The 20,041-nt window shown below is 41.4% G+C and overlaps 1 protein-coding gene across 4 annotated transcripts in view; it reads left to right on the top strand.

Annotated features, from left to right (window-relative positions):
• GAREM1 (GRB2 associated regulator of MAPK1 subtype 1) overlaps positions 1-15,641 on the top strand; it is a 209,092-nt gene extending 193,451 nt beyond the window's left edge. For 2 of the 4 annotated variants that reach the window (XM_070275609.1, XM_005612821.4), the window contains 2 exons: positions 9,032-9,198; positions 10,398-15,641. In XM_070275609.1, the coding sequence (XP_070131710.1) occupies positions 9,032-9,198; positions 10,398-11,292 (1,062 nt within the window). In that variant the 3' untranslated portion in view covers positions 11,293-15,641. Of the gene's footprint in view, positions 1-9,031; positions 9,199-10,394 lie in introns of all 4 variants that reach the window. The other 2 variants (XM_023647616.2, XM_001496712.7) reach the window with 1 other exon arrangement.
• The last annotated feature ends 4,400 nt before the right edge of the window (positions 15,642-20,041 follow it).

Here is a 20,041-nt window from a genome sequence, read left to right as displayed (position 1 = left end):
ATTAGAGGCACATAGCATCGCCTCTAAGAGCCACACATGGGTTTGAATCCTCGCTCTTCCACTTAGTAGCTTCGTACCTTCGGCAAGATATTTAACCTCCCTGAGTCAGTTCCTGTGGGGATAACAACTTCTTCATCACATTATTGTATTGTACAAAGCACTTGGGACTTTTTCCTGGCACTGAGTAAGCATTCAATAAATAATAGCAGTAACTGAATAGAGATGGAGGGATTCTGAGTTAGGGTCAGATAGAAAGTGACTTTTAGGGGAGGGTTTTTTCCTCCATCCTTCCTTAGCTAAAGTATAGGCGTCTTCAAAGAGTCGTGGAGGCCGATGGGGACAGCGCATCTACCTCCACCGCCAGACCAGCAGAGAACTCTGGCACCCAGGTGGGTGCCAGTCGTCTCCACATTCCAGAAGCGTGTGTGATAGTTTCATTTTGCTAGGTCTCTAAGATATTACAAAAACGTAATTGGGTTTAAAAATAACAAAACATTCTTTTCATCTGACTTGGAAAATGTCTACTTGATAAGCTAGGTGTTATATTATCATCACCCAGCTGTGGAGCCAAATTTGTAATCATCATAGACCAAAAAAATAGCTACGGAAATGCTCGGCTTCCTGTGGATCCCAATAACATATAAACCTTTAATGGGGGACTCAGGGGTTTTGAAGAACTATAATGCCTGTGAAAAAGTTGCGTGTGGCTCTAAGTCTGCAAACACATGTCAAGAACCTGAAATTCCCAACTCTACATAGAAATATTAAAGCTGAGAGGTTGCCTTGGTTGATTCCTCGAGTGTGGCCAGATCATGGTGCCACTAGATGTCACAACCCTGAATGAGTCCACCCTACAGAATTAGGGGCCTCACGCTTCTACCGAAGTTAATAAAAAGCTGTAAAAATATGTTCATATAGAAACCGAGGGAAGTGGCCATGAGAATTGATTCTACGCTGATTTTTTATTTTATCTTTCGGCTTTTTCCTTCTATCAAATGTTCATTTAGAAAAGGTATTAAAGGACAGATTTTCTTAAATAAACCTGATGTATTAATATTCAAGTTGAGGTACTAAAAAGATTGATCTGGAAGTAATTATTTACTTTTCAAAAATAATTGCTCTACAAAAAGATTCACTCAGGATTCCTCTAATTAATGAGGCCTCCTAAGGCATTTGACATTTAATTAGTTTTAATTACAGCTTTTGAGGACTACTCTGTAAGCAAGCCATACCTACATTCCTATTTGTTAATTGAAATAAGGACTAAATTATTACTATTGCGTTTTGGTAATTTTGAAACTAATTGCCTTCAGTTTCATGTAGGTTATTTGTTTTTAAATGAAATCTTCTAGGCCAGGAACTTTTTTTCTCCTGAGTCCGTTGAAAGTCTCAATGATTAGAATGTATGTAATAGAGTAATTATCATCTATGGGATAGATCTTGTTTCAGATCTGCACTCTTAGGTACCATTTGCACAAAATCACGTTAATAGGAAGGTTATATACTATTTAAATGTCTGTCATGTATTATACTCCCTGCTCAGAAAAGGTCTTTATTCTCTGCCCCAATGGCATATTCTTTCTTCTGAGTCCATGGAAGCACCCTAGAATTTAAACAAGTATTCTTTTCAGAACCACTTGCCCTTCTTGCCTCCGAATGAGCGGCCTCCTGCGCCCTCCGCCTTGCCTCCCTCGCCCGAGGCTTGGAGATTGGAGGCCATGTCAGACCCAGGTCTGTGTTGGGTCCTTATCATCAGTGTATAACACTGGAAAAAGAAATGTATGCATCTGAGAATCAGGATTTTGACTGTAAATCACATCTGCCCTGTGTAATTAATCAAATAGAGGTTCATTTATGGCCATTTTGTCATTATAAAACTTTAATTTCTGTTTGGCTGAAAATATCCCTGATGGGTATGTGACAGGGTTGTGAACTCTTTGTATAAAAGCCTCTTTATAAATACGATTTCTTAAGGCTGTAATGATTTTGTTATCTGGGAGAGGGAGTGTGGGAAGAAATGTAAAATACAGGGCAGAGGGCGTGCAGTGAAGGCAAAGTTACAAAGTTCAAGGAAGCCTGCTTACAAAACTCCTTTCTTTGGATTGCTGACATTATCCTGAAGTCGGCTTTCTGGAGAAGAAAACTCATAGTGAAGGTGAGTCCAATCTTAGATCAAGCTCACCTACAGTATATATATTTTCTGAATCGTGGTCAACATATTGACAAAATGGTCATTACCCCACCTCAGTATGCCAAAATCTCTTTAATGACGGCCCACAAATCCAAGCAGCATGATCTCTGAGACAGGAGATTTTCACCCACAGGCGTGTGACGGTAGATTTTAGACTATAGACAAGGAAGTATGTGGCCTTGTCAGTGGGTAAGTCCAGACCCACTGCCTTGTCTATAAAAGCTGAGTAACTACTGCTATGAAATAGAATGTTTCTTCCAAAAAAGACAGTTAAGCAAAGAAATGTCATAGTAAATGTTCCATTTACTTTTTTTAAGCTGTCTCTTTGGTCCAGTTAGTGAAGGGGTGTGAAGGTGTCATTTCTTCCATAAAAGACTAGTAGGGAGTTCCAAGAAACAGAGACTTTCCAGGAAACATTATCGTACCAAAAGCCCCCATTCCCACACTAGGCTGTTTCATAAACACTTGGTGGGGCTTTTGTTTCTTGTATTATTTTAATCCCTAGGGAGGAAGAGTCAGAGAAAGATAATGTCATGGGAGAAAGAAAGTAGTTCATAGGTAATGTGTATAAAATTGTTTTATGTTTCAATTTGTCCTCTAAACATCTACATGTAACTTTGTTTTCCAGCCATGCAATAATGAGCTTTGTAGTTTTAACAGCTTCTCATGCATTGTTTTTAACATGTGGCTATTTAGGGAGAAGACCTTGTTTTCCATTTATCACAAATTATTGGTCCTTTATCCTGTGCTCTGTTCCCTCCTGGCTAAACAGAGTTAGAGAGAGCTCTAGGAAGTGGAGAGGTGAAAAGCCGCTTAACCGCCTGTTCCAGGAGTCAGGAAATCAAGTTAAACTTTTTGGACAGTATTCTGAAAATAAAGAAAATAGCCCCATTCTATGATTTTGACCACAGATTGAAGTTGGGTTTTGACTTTGTTGACGACCTTCACTTAGAAACATGAAGTCATTTATTCTGTTGGGTATGTTCCGTCTTTGCTGTAGCTGTTAGATAATAAGCTACCACTGATGACTTTTTTCTAGCTTTACATGGCCGTGGATGGTGAAGGCAGAGAGCAATGGAAAGCTGTGTGTCCTCCTTTCCATCTTCTTAAATGAAAGGAGAGCACAGGTCCGAGGACTCAGTGCATGGACATACCCAGGCACATTTTTCAAGTTTCTTTTAAACTTAGGGAAAAAAAGCCATGCCTCCTTCAATCCAGTATCCCTTTCTAATAACTGCTTCCCCCTTCCTTTCCAGCCGGTGTTCTTGCAAAGAGTGGTCTGCCTTCACTAACTCCAGCCTCACCTCCTCGAGTGAGTGTACCTTTGACTCACTAGAATCTGGCTTCTGCTCCCTTCCCTTGACTCAAGCTTCATTTGCTAAGATCCCCAGTAACCTGCGAACTATCACATATCTTCCAGACCTTTCCTGACTTCCTGACATCCTTCCATCTTTCCACTGTCGTTCTCCTGTTATTCTCCCCACCACCCTTGGCTTCTTTGACACCGTTTGGACATGGTTCTGTTCTGGGAGCAGTAAAATGCAGCCACTTGTTTCTCTCCTTCTTTGTCTGCTCTTCTGCCCATCCCTTGGGAGTTCAGCCTTCTTCACTTCTCATCTGAGATCTCAGTGCAGCCACCGTGACTTCACACTATCCATCAGTAGAACATCAAGCTCAAACTCAGTATTTCAAAACTGAACTCTTTGGTTTCTCCAAAGCTCTGTTCTTCCTTCTAAGTTTCTGTCTGATAAATGGCACCAGTATTTGTCTCGTCATCCAAGCCCCCCGACCAGAGCCTCATTCTGGTGGTTTTGTCATGCCTCTGTACCTTTTGTGCACTCATAATTCCTTCTTCCTCAAGACTCTCTCAGATAAATTTCCTATGACTTTGTTCTTCTCCTGCCACCTTGAACAAATTCGTGGTGCTCATGCTAACCCATGCTCATACTTCTGTTATTATACTGTCAATTCTCAGTTATGTGTTTGTCTTCCTCCCTCACAACTAATTCCATGAGTTAGTCATTTTTGTATACTCAACAAGTGTATGATAGGCACTCAGCATCTATTTGAACAAATAAATAGCAAAATGGAATTGTCATGTAGGAAAAGGGAAAGGGATGGCCATGTCCATCAGACTTTTAAGGACAATGGAAGTAATGGTGCCTATGATCCTGGCTGTTAGCCCCCAGGACAGACCCTTTTTACAGTTTACGTCAAACCCCCACTGTTAGATTATTTCAGTGTGTTAGATGGCAGTCACTTGAATATGCCTTCCTAAGAATATGCCTCTTAGACTAAAAAAAGTGACAGTTCTAGAAAGAGCAGAACTCACCACTTCCACCTTTCAATAAATTAACTCTGTGTATAGCCCTGGGTTAGCAATCTGCTGCATTAATACCAAGGACAGTTGTGTTAATCCTGGGTAGTAGTATCTTATATTTGATAAGAACTGAACCATTGAGCATTTAGAAAAGGGAAAAGACTTGTGAAGGAGCAAGGATGAGAGAATTGTGTTGGAAGTGTAACTGCTGGAAAGAAAAGCTGTAGACCAGAACTGTGTCCCAAGGCTCTGGGTACAGATGGGAGTCAGCTCTCCCTGGTGCCACTCGAATCCATGTTGCGCTCATTGTTGTAAACAGTAGGTGCCAGGAGTTCTCTGTGAACACCCAAGCTACTCATAACCAGAAATTACCTACCAGTAGGCACAGGTAACTCATAAACTGTGGTGGATCGTAACACCTGCCTCAAAACAGCACACCCACCCCTTGCCTAGGACCAGAGTTGGAGGTTTATTCCTGATACTCCAGATCTCTCTCCCTCCTTGTGCTGCCAGTTGAAGTTCAGTCTGAAGTGCTGCATTGGCAAGAAAGAGAAGGATGCTAGTCCACCAGGCATGGTGTATTCTATTTTATCCTCATTTTAGAATAGTAATTATTCTGGGAGGTGCTGAAAATGAAAGCCACAACATTTCCCAGTTTAGAAATACTGTCATTGTCCTTTTCACTCTGATAAATGTCAAGTGCGGTGACAGTGGACTTGACGGTAGTCATATGTGCCAGGTCTGCTGATACCTTTTTTCCCTAGATTGGCACTGATATGAAGACACAAAAAAATTCACATCCAGCCCAAATAGACTTATTAAGAACAATTTCCACATAAAAATGTAAAAGGCATTCTGATGGTATAGGCTTAAAAATAAAAGTGCCTTTTTCTTCTATTTTGTGTGATGTCTGTTAACTTCCACGTGGCATTCTGTGTGACATATTTGTGCCAGAGGTGACAAATCCCCACACTCTGCCATCCACAGGGCAGTAATAACAATGATGACAGTCCCTACCATTTTCATTTTCAGGCTAATTGAATGTACATGGGAAGTAAATAAATATAAACAGTGTGTTAGCACAGTTCAGAAGCAGTGACCAGTTCTGGTGGCTACTTACCATGGTCCCAGACCAGCATATAACATTAGGGGCTGGGCCTTAGGAACTGGCATTTAGGTGGGATGGCACTGAGAACCAGAGCAGAGAAAAGGACAGGAAAGCACAAGGTATGTTTAGGCGACACTGAATCCAAAATGTTGCATGAACCTGTGTGTTCATATAGAGGAGGAGTGGGAGAAATAACTGGAAAGATAGCATAAGATGGAATAATTTCTTCTAGCTAGAAAGACTACAGAGGGCCTCAGTGGGAGGCAGGAGAGGCTGGACTCTATCCAGTAATCAGAGGAGGCCACTGGAGATGGGAAGTAACATGATGAAAGCCACATGCTGAGACCTGTAGAAGGAATGTGCTGAAAATGTTGCACTTAACAGTGAAATTGAATATGAGGGGAAACTGGAAAAAGGGTGATTGGCCATCTAGTCTTGTAAAGTGCCTTTTATCGTCAGATAAAGTTCATTTCAAGCACAGCTACTTTCTTCTTGGATAAAAATGTCCCGTGTTGAATCAAATCAAGAAGCAAAGAAAAGTAGAATGATGACTGTTACAAGAGATAGGAAGTAAGAGGGTACAGGAAACCCTCACTATTTGTAACTTCCAAATCCCCAAACGTGTACGTTCCACCCAAGCGTCTAAGTTCCCCATAAAGTGCAGTGAAATATGATTTCATTTGAGGAACCACATCTGGTAGCTACAAGTTGACAATGACATGTGGAGATGTGTACTAGGGTCCTCAGCTGCTCTCGCCCACTGAGGGCCACCCTCGTGCACCTGCCTGGTGTGGCACAAGCCACTCATTTGTGCCTTGAAAAAATTACAGCTCAATTCTTGTCATGGACAGGGTCCCTGTAAAGTCATTTTTTGTTTTGTTTTCTAACTACCTTTTCTCCTAAACAGGTTTCAAATAAGCCTAGTTCTTTCCCTCTGAACTCACACGCTCAGTCCTGTGTTTATATCTTTGCTGACCACATCCCATCTCCTAAGAGTAAGATCACACACATGGACACACTGGCACACATGCATACACACTCTCACACACACACATTAGTTCTTTAACTTCTTTCAGGAATCATGTGGCCACCCCAAAAGTTTTCTATATCTCAAACGCTGGGGAGTTCCATTTTAAACGCTCCCGGTTAGCCATGGCTCACCTCACAAGCCCTGTGACCTACAAATACTTCTTCTCACTACTCGCCTGCCTTCCCCTGTGGGAGACCTATTGGAAAGCTCTTTGGAATAGCCCAATTATGGAAGGAAGTGGCAGAACCACCTCTGAGTGACGTTGAGTGCCTGGGTTTGGTTATAAAAACAGGAAGAGAAGACTTCCAATAGGTCAAATTCAACTACAAGTGGCTTCTTTTCTGTGTTCTGAGACCCAGGTCGGCTGGTTACTTGAAGTTAAAATGCGTATTATAATTGACATCTAGGTAAGCAGTCCCTAATGAAATGTCATGTTTAGTGACTAATACCAAAATTTAGAAAATTCTAAATCAAATTCAGCACCAACCATGTTTTCCTCTTGTTCCTTTCTAACTCGATGTTGAGAAGTGACTGTTTATTTTGAAAATTAAAAAGTTAACTGACAGACTCCTTATCTTCTTAGATTGTCCATGATTCCTATTACTATAAACATAAATAGAATCAAGCACATGTATAATAAAGTTATATTCATCCACCCTAGATTCTAGATATTCCCTGAGAAGGGAAAAAAAACCGTAATTGGCCACTATACAATTCACTAACAAGACAGAAGGAAGATGATACAGTATATTGGTTATTTATTTTGTAACCAGAATATACCCCCAAAAGCCAGGAAATGAGTGACCCTACCAGAGCTTCAGTGTCCATAGTTAGTTCTCAGCTTCTTAAGGAAAAAAGACCCCAAAGTGGCTAAGAGTTCCCCTGGGCCAGCTGGACGATCCTCTGTCTTGCTTGTCCAAACCTCATTTCCTCCCAGATTTTCTTTCTGCTGTCATCCACCACCTTTTAAAGAACTCAAAAGGGAAAAGCCTGCAGCTGTTGGAGAAGAAAACCTGCTGCTCTGAATATTTTGTTTTAGCCTAAAGAGCTCCAGATGAAACACTGCATCCAGTGGGCCCCAGTAACCAGGGCTGTGGATGCTCCAGGTGGGAGCGATGATCCCCAGCCCCAGGAAGAAATGCAAGGGGTGAGACTTTTTAAATTGCTTCCATTTCACTTAGAATTAAGGTTTGCAGGGTCACGCATGGTCACATGACTTTTCCTACCGTCTAGCTTTCTCTGGCACTGAGTCAGGCCTGGGAAGCCAGTTAAAGGCCTGGTGTGCAGTGTAGGTGGTGGAAGACGCTACGTAACGGGAACCCATTTCATTTGGTGTTAAGCAAGCTCATTACCAAAGCTAATGGGAGCTTACTGTTTCATTCTTTATTCACCCAGAGCTGCTGGGACAGAAAAGAATTGAAGGCAAAGGTGAAAAAATTGGTGGGGACACGGCCTAAAATCAGGCGAGGGCAAATTTGATGAAGTCAGAATTGGCTCGTTTTTACCTAGGTAGCAGAACCAAGTAGAAACTGCCCCCTGCTGCCTGACACAGAGAAGTGCATAAAAAAATGTCCACTTCATTAAAAACAATCATTCTGAGGCCTGCAGTGAATGGAAAACAAACTGGGGTGATGGCAGGCTGATTTGAGGAAGCTGCAGTGTCACAGGTCCCCCAGCTCCTCTCCAACACAAAGATGAAGGGAGGATGCGAGAGGTGGACGCAGCTCTTATAAAAGCACTCTTTGGATTTGGGCAGCTGCCCTCTTGCTCCGTCCAGCAGCTTCAGTATAAGCCGAGAGCTTGTTAGAAATGCAAACCCTCAGGGCCCCCCTAGGTCGGCTGAATCAGAATCTGCATTTCAACAAGATCCCCAGGAGATTCACGTGCACATTTACATGTGAGAAGCCCTGAAGATAACTCAGAAGGACCTTTAACAGTGGAGAAGGCCCACTGTTCCTTGAGGTTTGGGTCAAATTGAACTCAATTTGAACAGTGAATAAACACAACTCAGTAGGAGACTTTAATCTTCTTATGTGATTGCCCTTATTTTCTTAATATTCCTGCTTTATGCATCCTCACATATCACTGGCTCTTTAACTTGCTGCATTTCACCTTACTTGCTATCGTTCAGCAGCAACTGGCATTTGCCAAGGAGTTTCTTTCAAAATAAGTCTGTCCCAGCAAGGACACGACAGGCGTCGTTTTTGTCTCTGGCAGCCTCTGTGTTTCCCATCACTCTTGTCTGCTCCAGTCTTCTCTCTCCCTTCCTTACATCCCTCCTGTTAGCATTTTAAGAGTAGTGACTTGACCCTACAAGATCGAGCTGGCCCCCAGTGGCATTGTTGGTCTTTTGCTAACCCAGAGTGTTCTTTTCTGCGCCAGGTCAGGGAAGAATGCCGGCTCCTGAACGCCCCACCTGTTCCACCCCGAAGTGCAAAGCCTTTGTCCACAAGTCCCTCCATCCCTCCTCGCACAGTCAAGCCAGCGCGGCAGCAGACTCGCTCTCCCAGCCCCACCTTGTCCTACTATTCTTCAGGGCTGCACGACATGTAAGTCTTGACGCCAGGGCCCACTTCAACACGATTCCTCTCATCAGCCAGGTTCCGGGTTCTTGAGAACAGTTTCAAGGTAGCCACAACCTAGGCAGGTGGTGGGAGAGGAAATGTTCTTTTTAAACATTAAAAAGAAAAAAAAATTCTACTGGAAGAGCATGATGGGGCCCTGTTGGTTTTGAGCTAGGATGGAAGAGCCAGTGACCTCAGAAGACACAGAGTCTGTGAGAAATTCAGTGATAAAGGCTAGCATCTAGTTCTTTCCACTTTGGCTTCAACACAAGCAGACAGCACCTTCACCTAGGCCCTAGAATTGAAAGGGTCCTGTTGGCTCTCTACTCTGCACTTCTGCTCAGGGCAGGACTCCCTCTTGATCATCACTGTTGGGTTGTCATCACCACTGTCTGGATTCTTCCAGTGCCTGGAGCCGTTCTTTTGCTCATTCCATTGTTGGCAAATGCCAATAACGTTTTTTAGAAATCTTTCATTATATTGAGTTGAAATCTATCTCCATGTAACTTCCAGCTATTTCTTGTGTCTAGAAAAACCAGTCTAGGTCCCCCCTGCTTCTCTTTGTTAGCCTGTGAAAAACGTCAAGTCAGTTATGATCTAAGTCTTCTCTTCTCCAAAAGAGACAGCCTCAGTTCCATCAGCTGTTTCCCCTGACATCACTGATCCCTCATCAGCCTGGTCACCCAGCCCTGAGCACACTCTGGTTTCACTGTCACTCTTAAAATACGGCCCCAGAGCTGAATGCACCATGTGTGATCTTTATAGTGTAAAGGAGCTCTTTTTTGCAGGTCTGTTTTTGTTCTCTGGACATTTAAATCCTTATGTTACTCGATTGTACAGAAACCAAGGCAAGCATAAGCATTTTATTTGAAGCCTTTCTTCCTACCTCATAGTTTATATTTTTTTTTAAATTGTATATTTGCCATTGCCACTGTAGCATTTTAAATCATCATGTTCATATCCATAATTACCAATGTATTTTAGTAATTTAAAGATTCTTTTTTTAAAAACCCAAGGAGGTTAGCAGGTATTTTATTGAATTCATGATAAGAAATATATTTTTTTTTCCTCAATTTTTCCTACATGTTTCTGCTCAGAAGTAACATCTGTGGGGTAAGGAAAAACCTGGGATTTGGCTTTTGTTTTTTTTACTAATCTCTCTTTCTGTGTTTGGTTTTAAGCAGCGTTACTAAAAGTGACCCAAGTCCTTCTGAAAGTGCTCCTGTTTCCTGCTATCCGTGTAACCGGGGGAAAACTGATTCTGTGGACCTGAAGTCCCCGTTTGGAAGTCCCTCTGCTGAAACTCTCTCCTCCAGGCTCTCGTGGCCCAACCATTACTCGGGAGCGTCGGAGAGCCAGACCAGGAGTGACTTCCTGCTGGATCCAAGCAGGAGTTTCAGTTATCCCAGACAAAAGACGCCAGGCACACCAAAGAGAAACTGCCCAGCACCTTTTGATGTTGATGGCTGTGAGCTCTCGGCCAGCCCCCCCGGCCCCGTCACTGCAGAATTCAGTAGCAGCATCTCTGGTTGTCCTAAGTCAGCCAGCTACTCTCTGGAGAGCACGGACGAGAAAACTCTTGCAGCTGGCACGACAAAGCAGAGCGTTTCATGCCCTGCCTTACCCCCCAGGGCCCCAAAACAAGTGGAAGAGAAAGTGGCCTCTGAAACTTCTCCTTTGCCTCTGAAAATCGATGGTGCTGAGGAGGACCCCAAGGCGGGGTCACTGGGCCTGTCTGAGGACCAGTACTTTGTTAAAAAGGGCATGCAGGACCTCTTCTCCGGCTCCTACCCTTTCTCATCTCCACTCCACCTCCAGCTGGCCCCCAGGTCCTGCGGTGATGGCTCCCCGTGGCAGCCCCCCGCCGACCTGTCAGGACTCTCCATAGAAGAAGTGTCCAAGTCGTTACGGTTTATTGGTTTGTCTGAAGATGTCATATCATTCTTTGTTACCGAAAAGATTGATGGGAATTTGCTTGTTCAACTAACGGAAGAAATCCTCTCAGAGGATTTCAAATTGAGCAAACTGCAGGTGAAGAAAATCATGCAATTCATTAATGGCTGGAGGCCCAAAATATAGCCAAATGACCCCAGCTAGTATTGAACGAAACTGATACATGTGTGTGCTAGAAGGGTTGGGCTGGGACACAAGTTCATGGGTTTTTTTTGCACTAAAAATCTTCTCTGTAAGTAGGGATAAGAGAAACTCTTACTATGCAGATTCCGTTTTTTGAATGGTGAACAGGCTATTTTGTACATCAATAAAAATGCTGTACAGAACACTTAGAGGTGTGCCTTGTACATCCCTCAACACTCAACAGCTGCTAAAAGACAAAAGGCGTGCTCAGAGAAGTACTTCTTGCCCAAGTAGATGTCTGCGAGGAGGTATGATATTTATTACAAAATAGCCAAAGCTGAAAAACATAAGAATCTTAAAAAAAAAAAGAAAGAAAAAAACACACATTGAACAACAGTTCCCTCCTTTGGGAGGAATTGACTTTAGACAATTAACTCTATTCTGTGCTCTGTTGTTTGGATTGCTTAATGCTAATTGTTTTACTCTTGTGCCTGAAAATGTTAGTGATATGAAATGACACTTTAATGTTATATGCTTGGTGGGGATCTTTTCATCAAAAGACGTTTTCCAAAAGTCGTGTAGATAGAGGATATAAGACATCTTTAGAAATAATACAAATCATGACCACAATAATTTATCTATAACTGCTGCTAATTTTATTAAGCAGAGGAAAAAAACCCAGAATATATACATATATGTGTATATATATATGTATATGCAATATAAATGTATATGTTTTAAACATCATTATGAGTCTGATATTTGAGATAACATCTGTTCACTTTCAGATATCCATTGAGGTTTGGGGCCTGGCTCTCTTAGGAATAGTGGACAGAATGATTCCAAAGATTCTCAGAAGCCTGTCACTCAAAGTTTAGTCTTTATTAGGCTTCGTCACTGAAAACTTGGAACAAATCAATAGAGAGTCTGTATTGAAGAATTAAATTTGATTTTAAGCCCATCGTGGGACTGGGTTTTGCATAGAATATTCCTGTGCTGATGTCTGGGGAAATGACAATTTCTGTCAAATGATAATTCTCCTGTTTGAGAGTTTTATTCTCTTGGCGTGTGATAGTGAGAGCTGTGAAGGGCATTTCTGAGAGTGTGTAGAATGTTCTCAACATGCTTCATGCTTTAGGAGAGCTCAGAAATCAGACGTACCCTCTTATGTTGTTGTATGTGCTACAGCTGTTGAGTAATTCTTAAAAGCGTCAATAAGTGTACGTTAGGTCATAATTTCTCCTTTCCTCTCTTCCAAAGAAAATACATTATTACCACATTTTCATTCCAAGAATTCCAGGACATTATTCTGACAATTTTTGCCAAATGTGATTAAATAATCCAAAATATAATGACCTCATCATCATTATTGGCTTTTTGAAGGAATACAGTCTTAGACAAGTTTTGGTTCTCTAAGGAAGCCATCACATCTATAGCCCTGCATCCCGTCAGGGTCTGACTCTGGATGTGCAGGCAGTCTGAGTGAGGTTGGCCAGCCAGAGGTCCGCGTGACTTGCAGGATTGGCTTCTATTTTATTATCTGCTCTTCCTGCTCACCAAGATAAATAAATAAAGGTAAAGACAAGACCTGTCCAGTGTGGGATTTTTCTTGGGATTAAAAAAGATGTTTTTAATCTGTCTTACGGTTTAGAGTTGAGGTGAATTGATACCTCTTCTCATTTCCCATCTTAAATCTCCTTTAAAAAACAAAAAACACAGCATTTTTTCCCCCTAACACATCTCCCAAAATGTAAATACTATTCTCTAGGTAAAAAGGACCCCACAAAGAGAGTACTCTGTACAATTTGTCACGCTGGAGTACCTCTTCTAAAGTAACTGACAAATCTATGTAGCAGTTCCAGTGCTGCAGTCACGTGACAAGACCCCTCAATTACTTTCATGTTTAGAAAACTTCCTTCTGTGTGAGAGGCAATGCCCTTAGTAAAGTTAACCTCTCAGAACTTTCCTTTAAAATGAAAACGGGATGCTATTGAAAGGCTGCGAGTTTTCTTTGGCAAACCCTTTCAGCATCTGTTTTAAAACACTTAGCCGTCAGACACAATTCTCAAATTCAGCGGGGAGGAACCGGGTGGGTCTGGGTCTTCTATGAAGGTTGCCCCAAATAAATCTTTTTTTCTTTTCATTCTGTTTTTCCTTTTGCAAACACTCTACACAAAGTAGCTTCTGGGTTTTGTCTTGGCATATTTATGTTGAGTTTGTATGGATGGCAATGGCACTAGGGAGACTCCTTGAGAGCAGGGATTATGGCCTTTTGTTTCGTGTATTCACGTTCATTGAGCGCCTTGTGTGAGCCAGGCCCTACGCTGTCATGACTCGACAAAGCTGAAAAAAAGACATGGCTTCTACCCTCTTGGAACTCCTAATATTTATATTTAAAGTCACAATTGTTGAGACTGCACATGTGTGGGTAAGAGGAGCATGAAATCCTCTGGCAGTTAGATGCATGGAGAATTAAGCGTGTCCTGTCTTTAAAGAAACCATAGATTGAAGAAATGGCAGCCTCTATTAAAGAGATACAAAATAAACACCACAAGACCGTTAAAATTTGGAATACGTTGGAGGCAGAAAGTATCTCTAACTCCCACTAGCTGGTCTCATTTACTGATTTGGAATTTTTTTTAATTATAATAAGTATCTTCTGGCATCTCTAAAGCCACAGATAAATGTAATTGCCATTCCTGAACTGAGCACCTGTCTGTTGAGGACCTTGGCACCCTGAGTAGACAAGGCACGCATGGCTGGAGAGAATCCTGACAAGAAACACCGAGCAGGGGTAGGAAGGAAACAGCTCTTTCCTTCTGAGAGCTGGGTTTTGTAGTGAAAAGTAATGTATGGAGATCCCCACAAGCAGAACCTTTTCTAACCAACCAAATCAAGTCTGAGTACATCTGGCAGGTTTCCTGCAGTCTGTGCAGTGACCACGGTGCTTGGGGGAAGGTGTCTGTCCATACAGGACTCTTTTGTCTTTAAATTCTTGGCTAAAATCATCATGGCTCCCATCAGAAAAGAAAATCAGCAATAAACCAAACCAAGCAACTAAATGTAAAATGTGGACCTGACTCATGTTGGGCTGGAGAACTCAAACACTCACAGATCAATTCCTTCTCAGAATCTTGTAAAATGCCTGCAAATTCTCTCTTCTTTAAGTTGAGCTGCTCAGCTTTATGAACTGTGAAATTTACATTTATGCTCTTTCAACCCACATAGACGGCAAGCTGCGAGCTGCCCATTCGACTAAATTGCAATGTTTATTCTTGTTTCATGTAGAAATAAAACAGCAATCTCATGGAAAAATGTTGTGACCATCCATTCCAAGCATTTTCAGTCACGTACATAAACACCCTGTGCTCACATTCCAGAACCACCTGCACATCATCCATACGGCTGCTCGAGAAGTTCAGGGGACGAGCGTGGATGGATAGAGGGTCCTTCGTTTTCCAAACACGTTGTATAACAAGTCACCACTCATCATGCCTACAGAGTATAAGATTAACATTTTGAATAACAAACTGGAAAACAAAACAATTCTCCAAAGAACCTTGTGAACTGTTCAAAGAAAATTCCAACTTCAGTCCACCAGAAAAGTTACATGTGAGATTGGACACACGAGACTTTCAGAAACTGTCCATTATGTCAATTCTGACTATTTTTCTAGTAATATAAGGCACCAGGCTGCTAGGACAAGAAATTTAAAATGCCCGGAGCACAAAAGATGGGAAGTAGGACTTTCATAGTGTGGGGTTATAATACTGTGGAATTCTTATCACTTCTTGTCAAATCACATTGTGTAGTCTTCAAAACTTGGTGTTTTAAAATTTGTCTCATTGTGAAGGCCAGAAACTGGGGGTAAACATGGTTTCAGTTAAAAATATATACAAATATCTTCTGTAATTTTGCTGCTCTGTCTAATTTTTAGGCTATGAATTTTGTAATGAGCTTGTCAGATTATGGATTTCCTTTGTTTACAATCTCATGTAGTGGGGCTCAGATAATTTCTTAGCTATAAACCTCTTCTCCCATTTTCGTGTTAAGTTCCATTTAAAATATTGTTTAAGCTAAGCCTAAAAATTGAACTCAGTTGAAAATTTGGGAAGTTTTCCTTGACTTATGTGGAAATGGTATAGTCTTTTCAAAGAATTTTGTAACCGTCTTTGCAGTTTCTTTGCTTGGGAAAGTTGGATTGTTAATAACAATTGTATTACTTTCCAGAGCATTTTATCTAATGGGCCCAATGTGTACCTCAAGATAAACATGGTATGTTATGTCTAAAAAATTCATTGTTGATTTAAATGGTTCTGAAATGTCTATAAATAAAGAAATTTTAAAATTGACCCTCTTGCAGTTGTTCCTCAGTGAGTCAAATCTAGTGTATAGTTTTCTAGAACCTCTCTTCCCCACCCTCATTTAGGAGAAGGGAGCTTGTCTGAAGGACTTCTTAATGCTGCAAGCCCGTTCCATGTTAAGAGATTGAGGACTATGGCTATTGCACATGGAAGAAGCCAGAAACCCGGCAACCTCATGGCATTCGAAAAGAATCCAGTAGCTGTGTGGTCAGGAGTTAGAACAAAAGACAAGTATAGATGAAGTGGTGATCTTTAAAAAAAAAGTTTATGTTCATACAGGGAAAAGAAAGATGATACAAATTCATATCTCTTTGGCTTATATACAGTTTAACTTATATAATTACAACCAGCATAAACAGTGAGCAGAAATGGCTGGGGGTACTAGAGGAAGTCATGAACATTCAACATCTGTGACATCCACCAGTATGGTCTACAGAGAAGTTGGCAAATAGCAAGTGGAGGTTGGTTAAGGGAGCTTTTATTTAAAGTACTCCAAATAGCGTGAAGTAGTTTCCCAACATTTTGTGCCCTAAATCTTCCTGTCTTTTTGGGAGGAGGAGGGAATCAAACCATTTTATTGAGGGAATTCGGGGGAGGAGGGTCAAAGGTCTGGCAGAACAATGAGATCAGATGTCTTCGGCCACATCCCCGCCAAGATCTCCCCAGGTTCACAGTCACCGAAAAGTCTTCCTGTCTTAGTTTACTAGACAGAGCATCCCTAAATCGTTCAGTCCATCTTATACATAAGCCTTCAACCATTCTGTCCTATTTCACGGGGATAAAACGTGACTAAACCCATAGGTAGCCACTTTCCTGGATTTCAGGGATGTGCCCTGGAAGAACCTAGAAGAGTGATATGGGTTGGCAAAAATGCCCAAGGATCTACCTCAAGTTCCTAGGAGCACTTACATCGGAAATACGCCAGGACATTTGACTCCCTCAAACTGTATATTGCAAAGGAAATCTGAGTTTAGAAATAAGTTGGGTTAGAATCAAATATCCTCCGAATCCCACGTGTCTGAGATTAGAAAACACCAAATCATTGAAAACAATGAGTAGGTGAGGGGTAAATTCTTATCTCACTGAAATGACTTTTCCCTTAAGACACCCTCTTCTCTACTTCTGCCTCTCCTTGCTTAGCTAACTCGTACAACCCCTTCAGGATTTACTAAATATCATCCCCCAAGTTGATTAGGTTTCACTCCTCTGTGCTGACAGCTTCCTATGCATCTCTCTGACCCCTTGTAAGATATCAGGACTTACGTCTTAATTGTTATATCTTCAAAAGTAGATGCTACTTGAGTTTCTATTGAATGACAGCATGAATGCCATCACATCTCTGATGGTGACCAGTCTTTGTGCCGTCAAGATCAAGACGCCTCATAACAACAGAATGAAGTCAAACAAATGACATAAATGAAACTTGTATTCATCATAAAATTTCTGAGAATAAAAGAGAGCAAAATATGAACTTGTTTAGAGATCCTGGACTGAGTTTATATGACCTGCCAATGAATAACTTTTTCTTCTCACAGTTTGATTAAGCCAATGACTTCAATTTTTTAATGATATAAAATGAACTAAAAATACATCAGTGCGTTCCCATAGGTTGACTCAAATATTGGCTCTAAAAGATACAGACAACTGAAGAGTAGTAGATATGGTTGCATGACCTAAGCTAGGAGTGATCTGAGGACCAGAAGCAGTGATGGGTGAAGATAAGAAACTGGGTGCTCAGAAGCACAACTTACCAGGAGACCTTGTCGCAGAGCATAGGAAATTCTGTCAGTGGGCACATCGCTGAAGTTTAGAGCCAGAGGAAACCTTGGAAATGATCTGGGCCAACCTCTTAACTTTATAGGCATGAAACCCATGGAGGGTAAATGACTTCCGCCAGGCCACCTACAGTTTGTGCCAGGACAAGAGCTAGAAATAAAATCTCCTGGTTCCCCATTTTATACTTACTCTGTTACAACATTGTCTCCCAATTTCCTCAATTGACTTCTTAAAATAGCATTTCATGATTTTTTCAGCATGTTTAATCCCTACTCTGGTTCTCCCACTTCTCCTTCTTCTAAGGCTAAAAAATGGGAGACAATCTTCAACTGATGCTCCCCAGTCAGTGCTAGCTGGAAATCAAGAGAAACCTCTCCCGCTTATAAAATGGAGGCTCTGAGCATGTCTCCTACTTTTTGATTATAAGAGATGACTCACTAAGCAGAGAGACTAAGTCAGACAGGTATAAGATGAAAAACTGAAATATCCATAGAGCACACGCGTCTTTCATCCCGCTGTATGCAGGGTACAAACTGGGCCACCTAGGTGAAGAAGGAGCTGCGGTACTAAATGTGGCCACAGGGTGTCGGGCTTTTCCATCCAGCTAATGACAACCAAGGATTAGTCCAATCAACGCTCTGAAGGAGGAAAATGGTGAGTCAAGTCAGTAAAGAGTAAAATTTTAAGTCCAGCCATATCAGAGGTCTCTATCTTCCCATGAGTCACTTTTCCAATTCCTTCGTTAGCCAAAGGCATTAGACTCCTGAAGTCATGGAAAGGAATAAACAGAAGTGGCTCAAAAAAGCTAAGGAATTTGAAAGTGGGGCACTGTATAGTTTTTCAAGCCAGATGTCCACTGGGGAAGAGGGTAGAGGGATTTTCAATGCGCAAAATTGACCTGTCAGATGGCTTGCCCCTTCTTGGTTCTGTGTCTCTGGAATTTTGAAAGTGAATAATGCAAATCAGAAGCTCTTGAGTAAAGAAAGTTGTATATCAGGTTTTTTTATTCCACTGGTTGGTTTTGAGCAACGAAACTATCAACCGGAAACAAAAACTATCAAGTATATTCACACTAAAGCTGACTTTCAAATTAGGGTAGAGACAGTACATCTCCAATCCTCCTTCACCTTGACGCTCAAAGCATAAACCTACCTAATGGATCCTGGAAGGAAGAATAAAGATAAATCCTAACTAACAAAGAGAATGTTAAGCTTCAGTTTTTGGATAAATATGTTTTGGCTTCATTTTCCATGCTTCTTACTCCTCTTGGTAGTGCAGTTATTAACAAAGTAAAAGAAGTCTCTTTTTCACTTCAACTTTTAAGGAGATGCTTGATTCGACAAATCTAGTGAACTGCCAATAGTTTCAGTTTTAGTTTAGGTTGCCATCTTGAAACAGTATAATTGCCAATGAAAGTTTTCATAAGACCCTTCTCACCTGTTTTTATCACATTTCAGTGATTGGTGAATAAGGATCATGGAAAAATGAGACTGTTCTGAGAGGGGACCACAAGTCACAGAAACACTGCTCTTCACGTTTCAAAATAGTTTGAGATCCTGGTTTCATGCTTCTTTTTATGTTACCTCTGTCCTACACACGAAGGTCCTCACTTTTGGCTTCTTGTCTATGTGAAGACTGTAGAATTATGCCAGCTCTCCATATGCATCCTATTTGTCCCCATCTAAAGTTGAAAAAGTCTCGCAATGTAAATTATCATTTACCATTGAACCAAATGCCATCTTAATAGGTTATCTGACTGACCTCCTCTCCTTGAGCCAGGATCACTCATGAGCCCACTTGGTCTCAAAATCTGAGTCCTGGACAGGACTTCAAAGGCCTTCGCATACTGTGAGGATCTGTTCCTGCATGTAGCGATCTCCAGAGTAGAAGATTCCATTCCTACATTGAACAGTTCTCGGTTCTTCCTTCTCTGCCTCATTTTACAAATTAAATTGTCCACTTAATTTGGTGGTGTGTGAGTTATATCACAATTTGTTTAAAAGTTCACCTATTCCTCCATAGGGATAAATTGCGAATCAGGTCATTTTCTATCATATTCTTTCTCAGGCCTAGAAACTGATCATTTTCTTTTTAGTTTTCCTCTGATGAGAATAGCTCTTAAGTTGTCACCAAGGGCTCAGCACTGTGTACACCAGTTATCTGGCACATTTTGGAGAACTCAAATTTCTCTATATTAATCATCCCAGATGATAGAAAGATGCGGAGGTTATTTGTGCTGGCAGAAGGAAAGGGCAGCCTGTGGAGATAGCATGTTACAGCAACTGATCACGTACTGGGATCCAGGAATCAGTTAATCATTGATAGTTTGTTATCGGAAGGTTGAGATAACTAACTTATCTTTCACAGATGACTATGCAGAAGAGCAGTTTGAAGCGTGGAATGGGGAAATGAAGTACACGTTCTTCTCGTTCAGCTAACTATTAAGTGTATCTCACCAGAATTAATGTGCAAGGGGGAAAATGCTATTATTTAACCTTTGCCAGCTTCTTTGAGAGACATGTTTATTTTTTCGCCTTTCCATGTTGCCAGTATTGGCCCTTTTTAGAGCATTCATCTTCCATCCGTTGGCTTTGTCCCCTCCTGACTGTCAC

Source organism: Equus caballus, chromosome 8 (assembly GCF_041296265.1).
Source record: "Equus caballus isolate H_3958 breed thoroughbred chromosome 8, TB-T2T, whole genome shotgun sequence".
NCBI lineage: Eukaryota > Metazoa > Chordata > Mammalia > Perissodactyla > Equidae > Equus > Equus caballus.
Note: the sequence above shows the minus strand (reverse complement) of the source record. Positions and strands in the feature narration are given on the sequence as shown.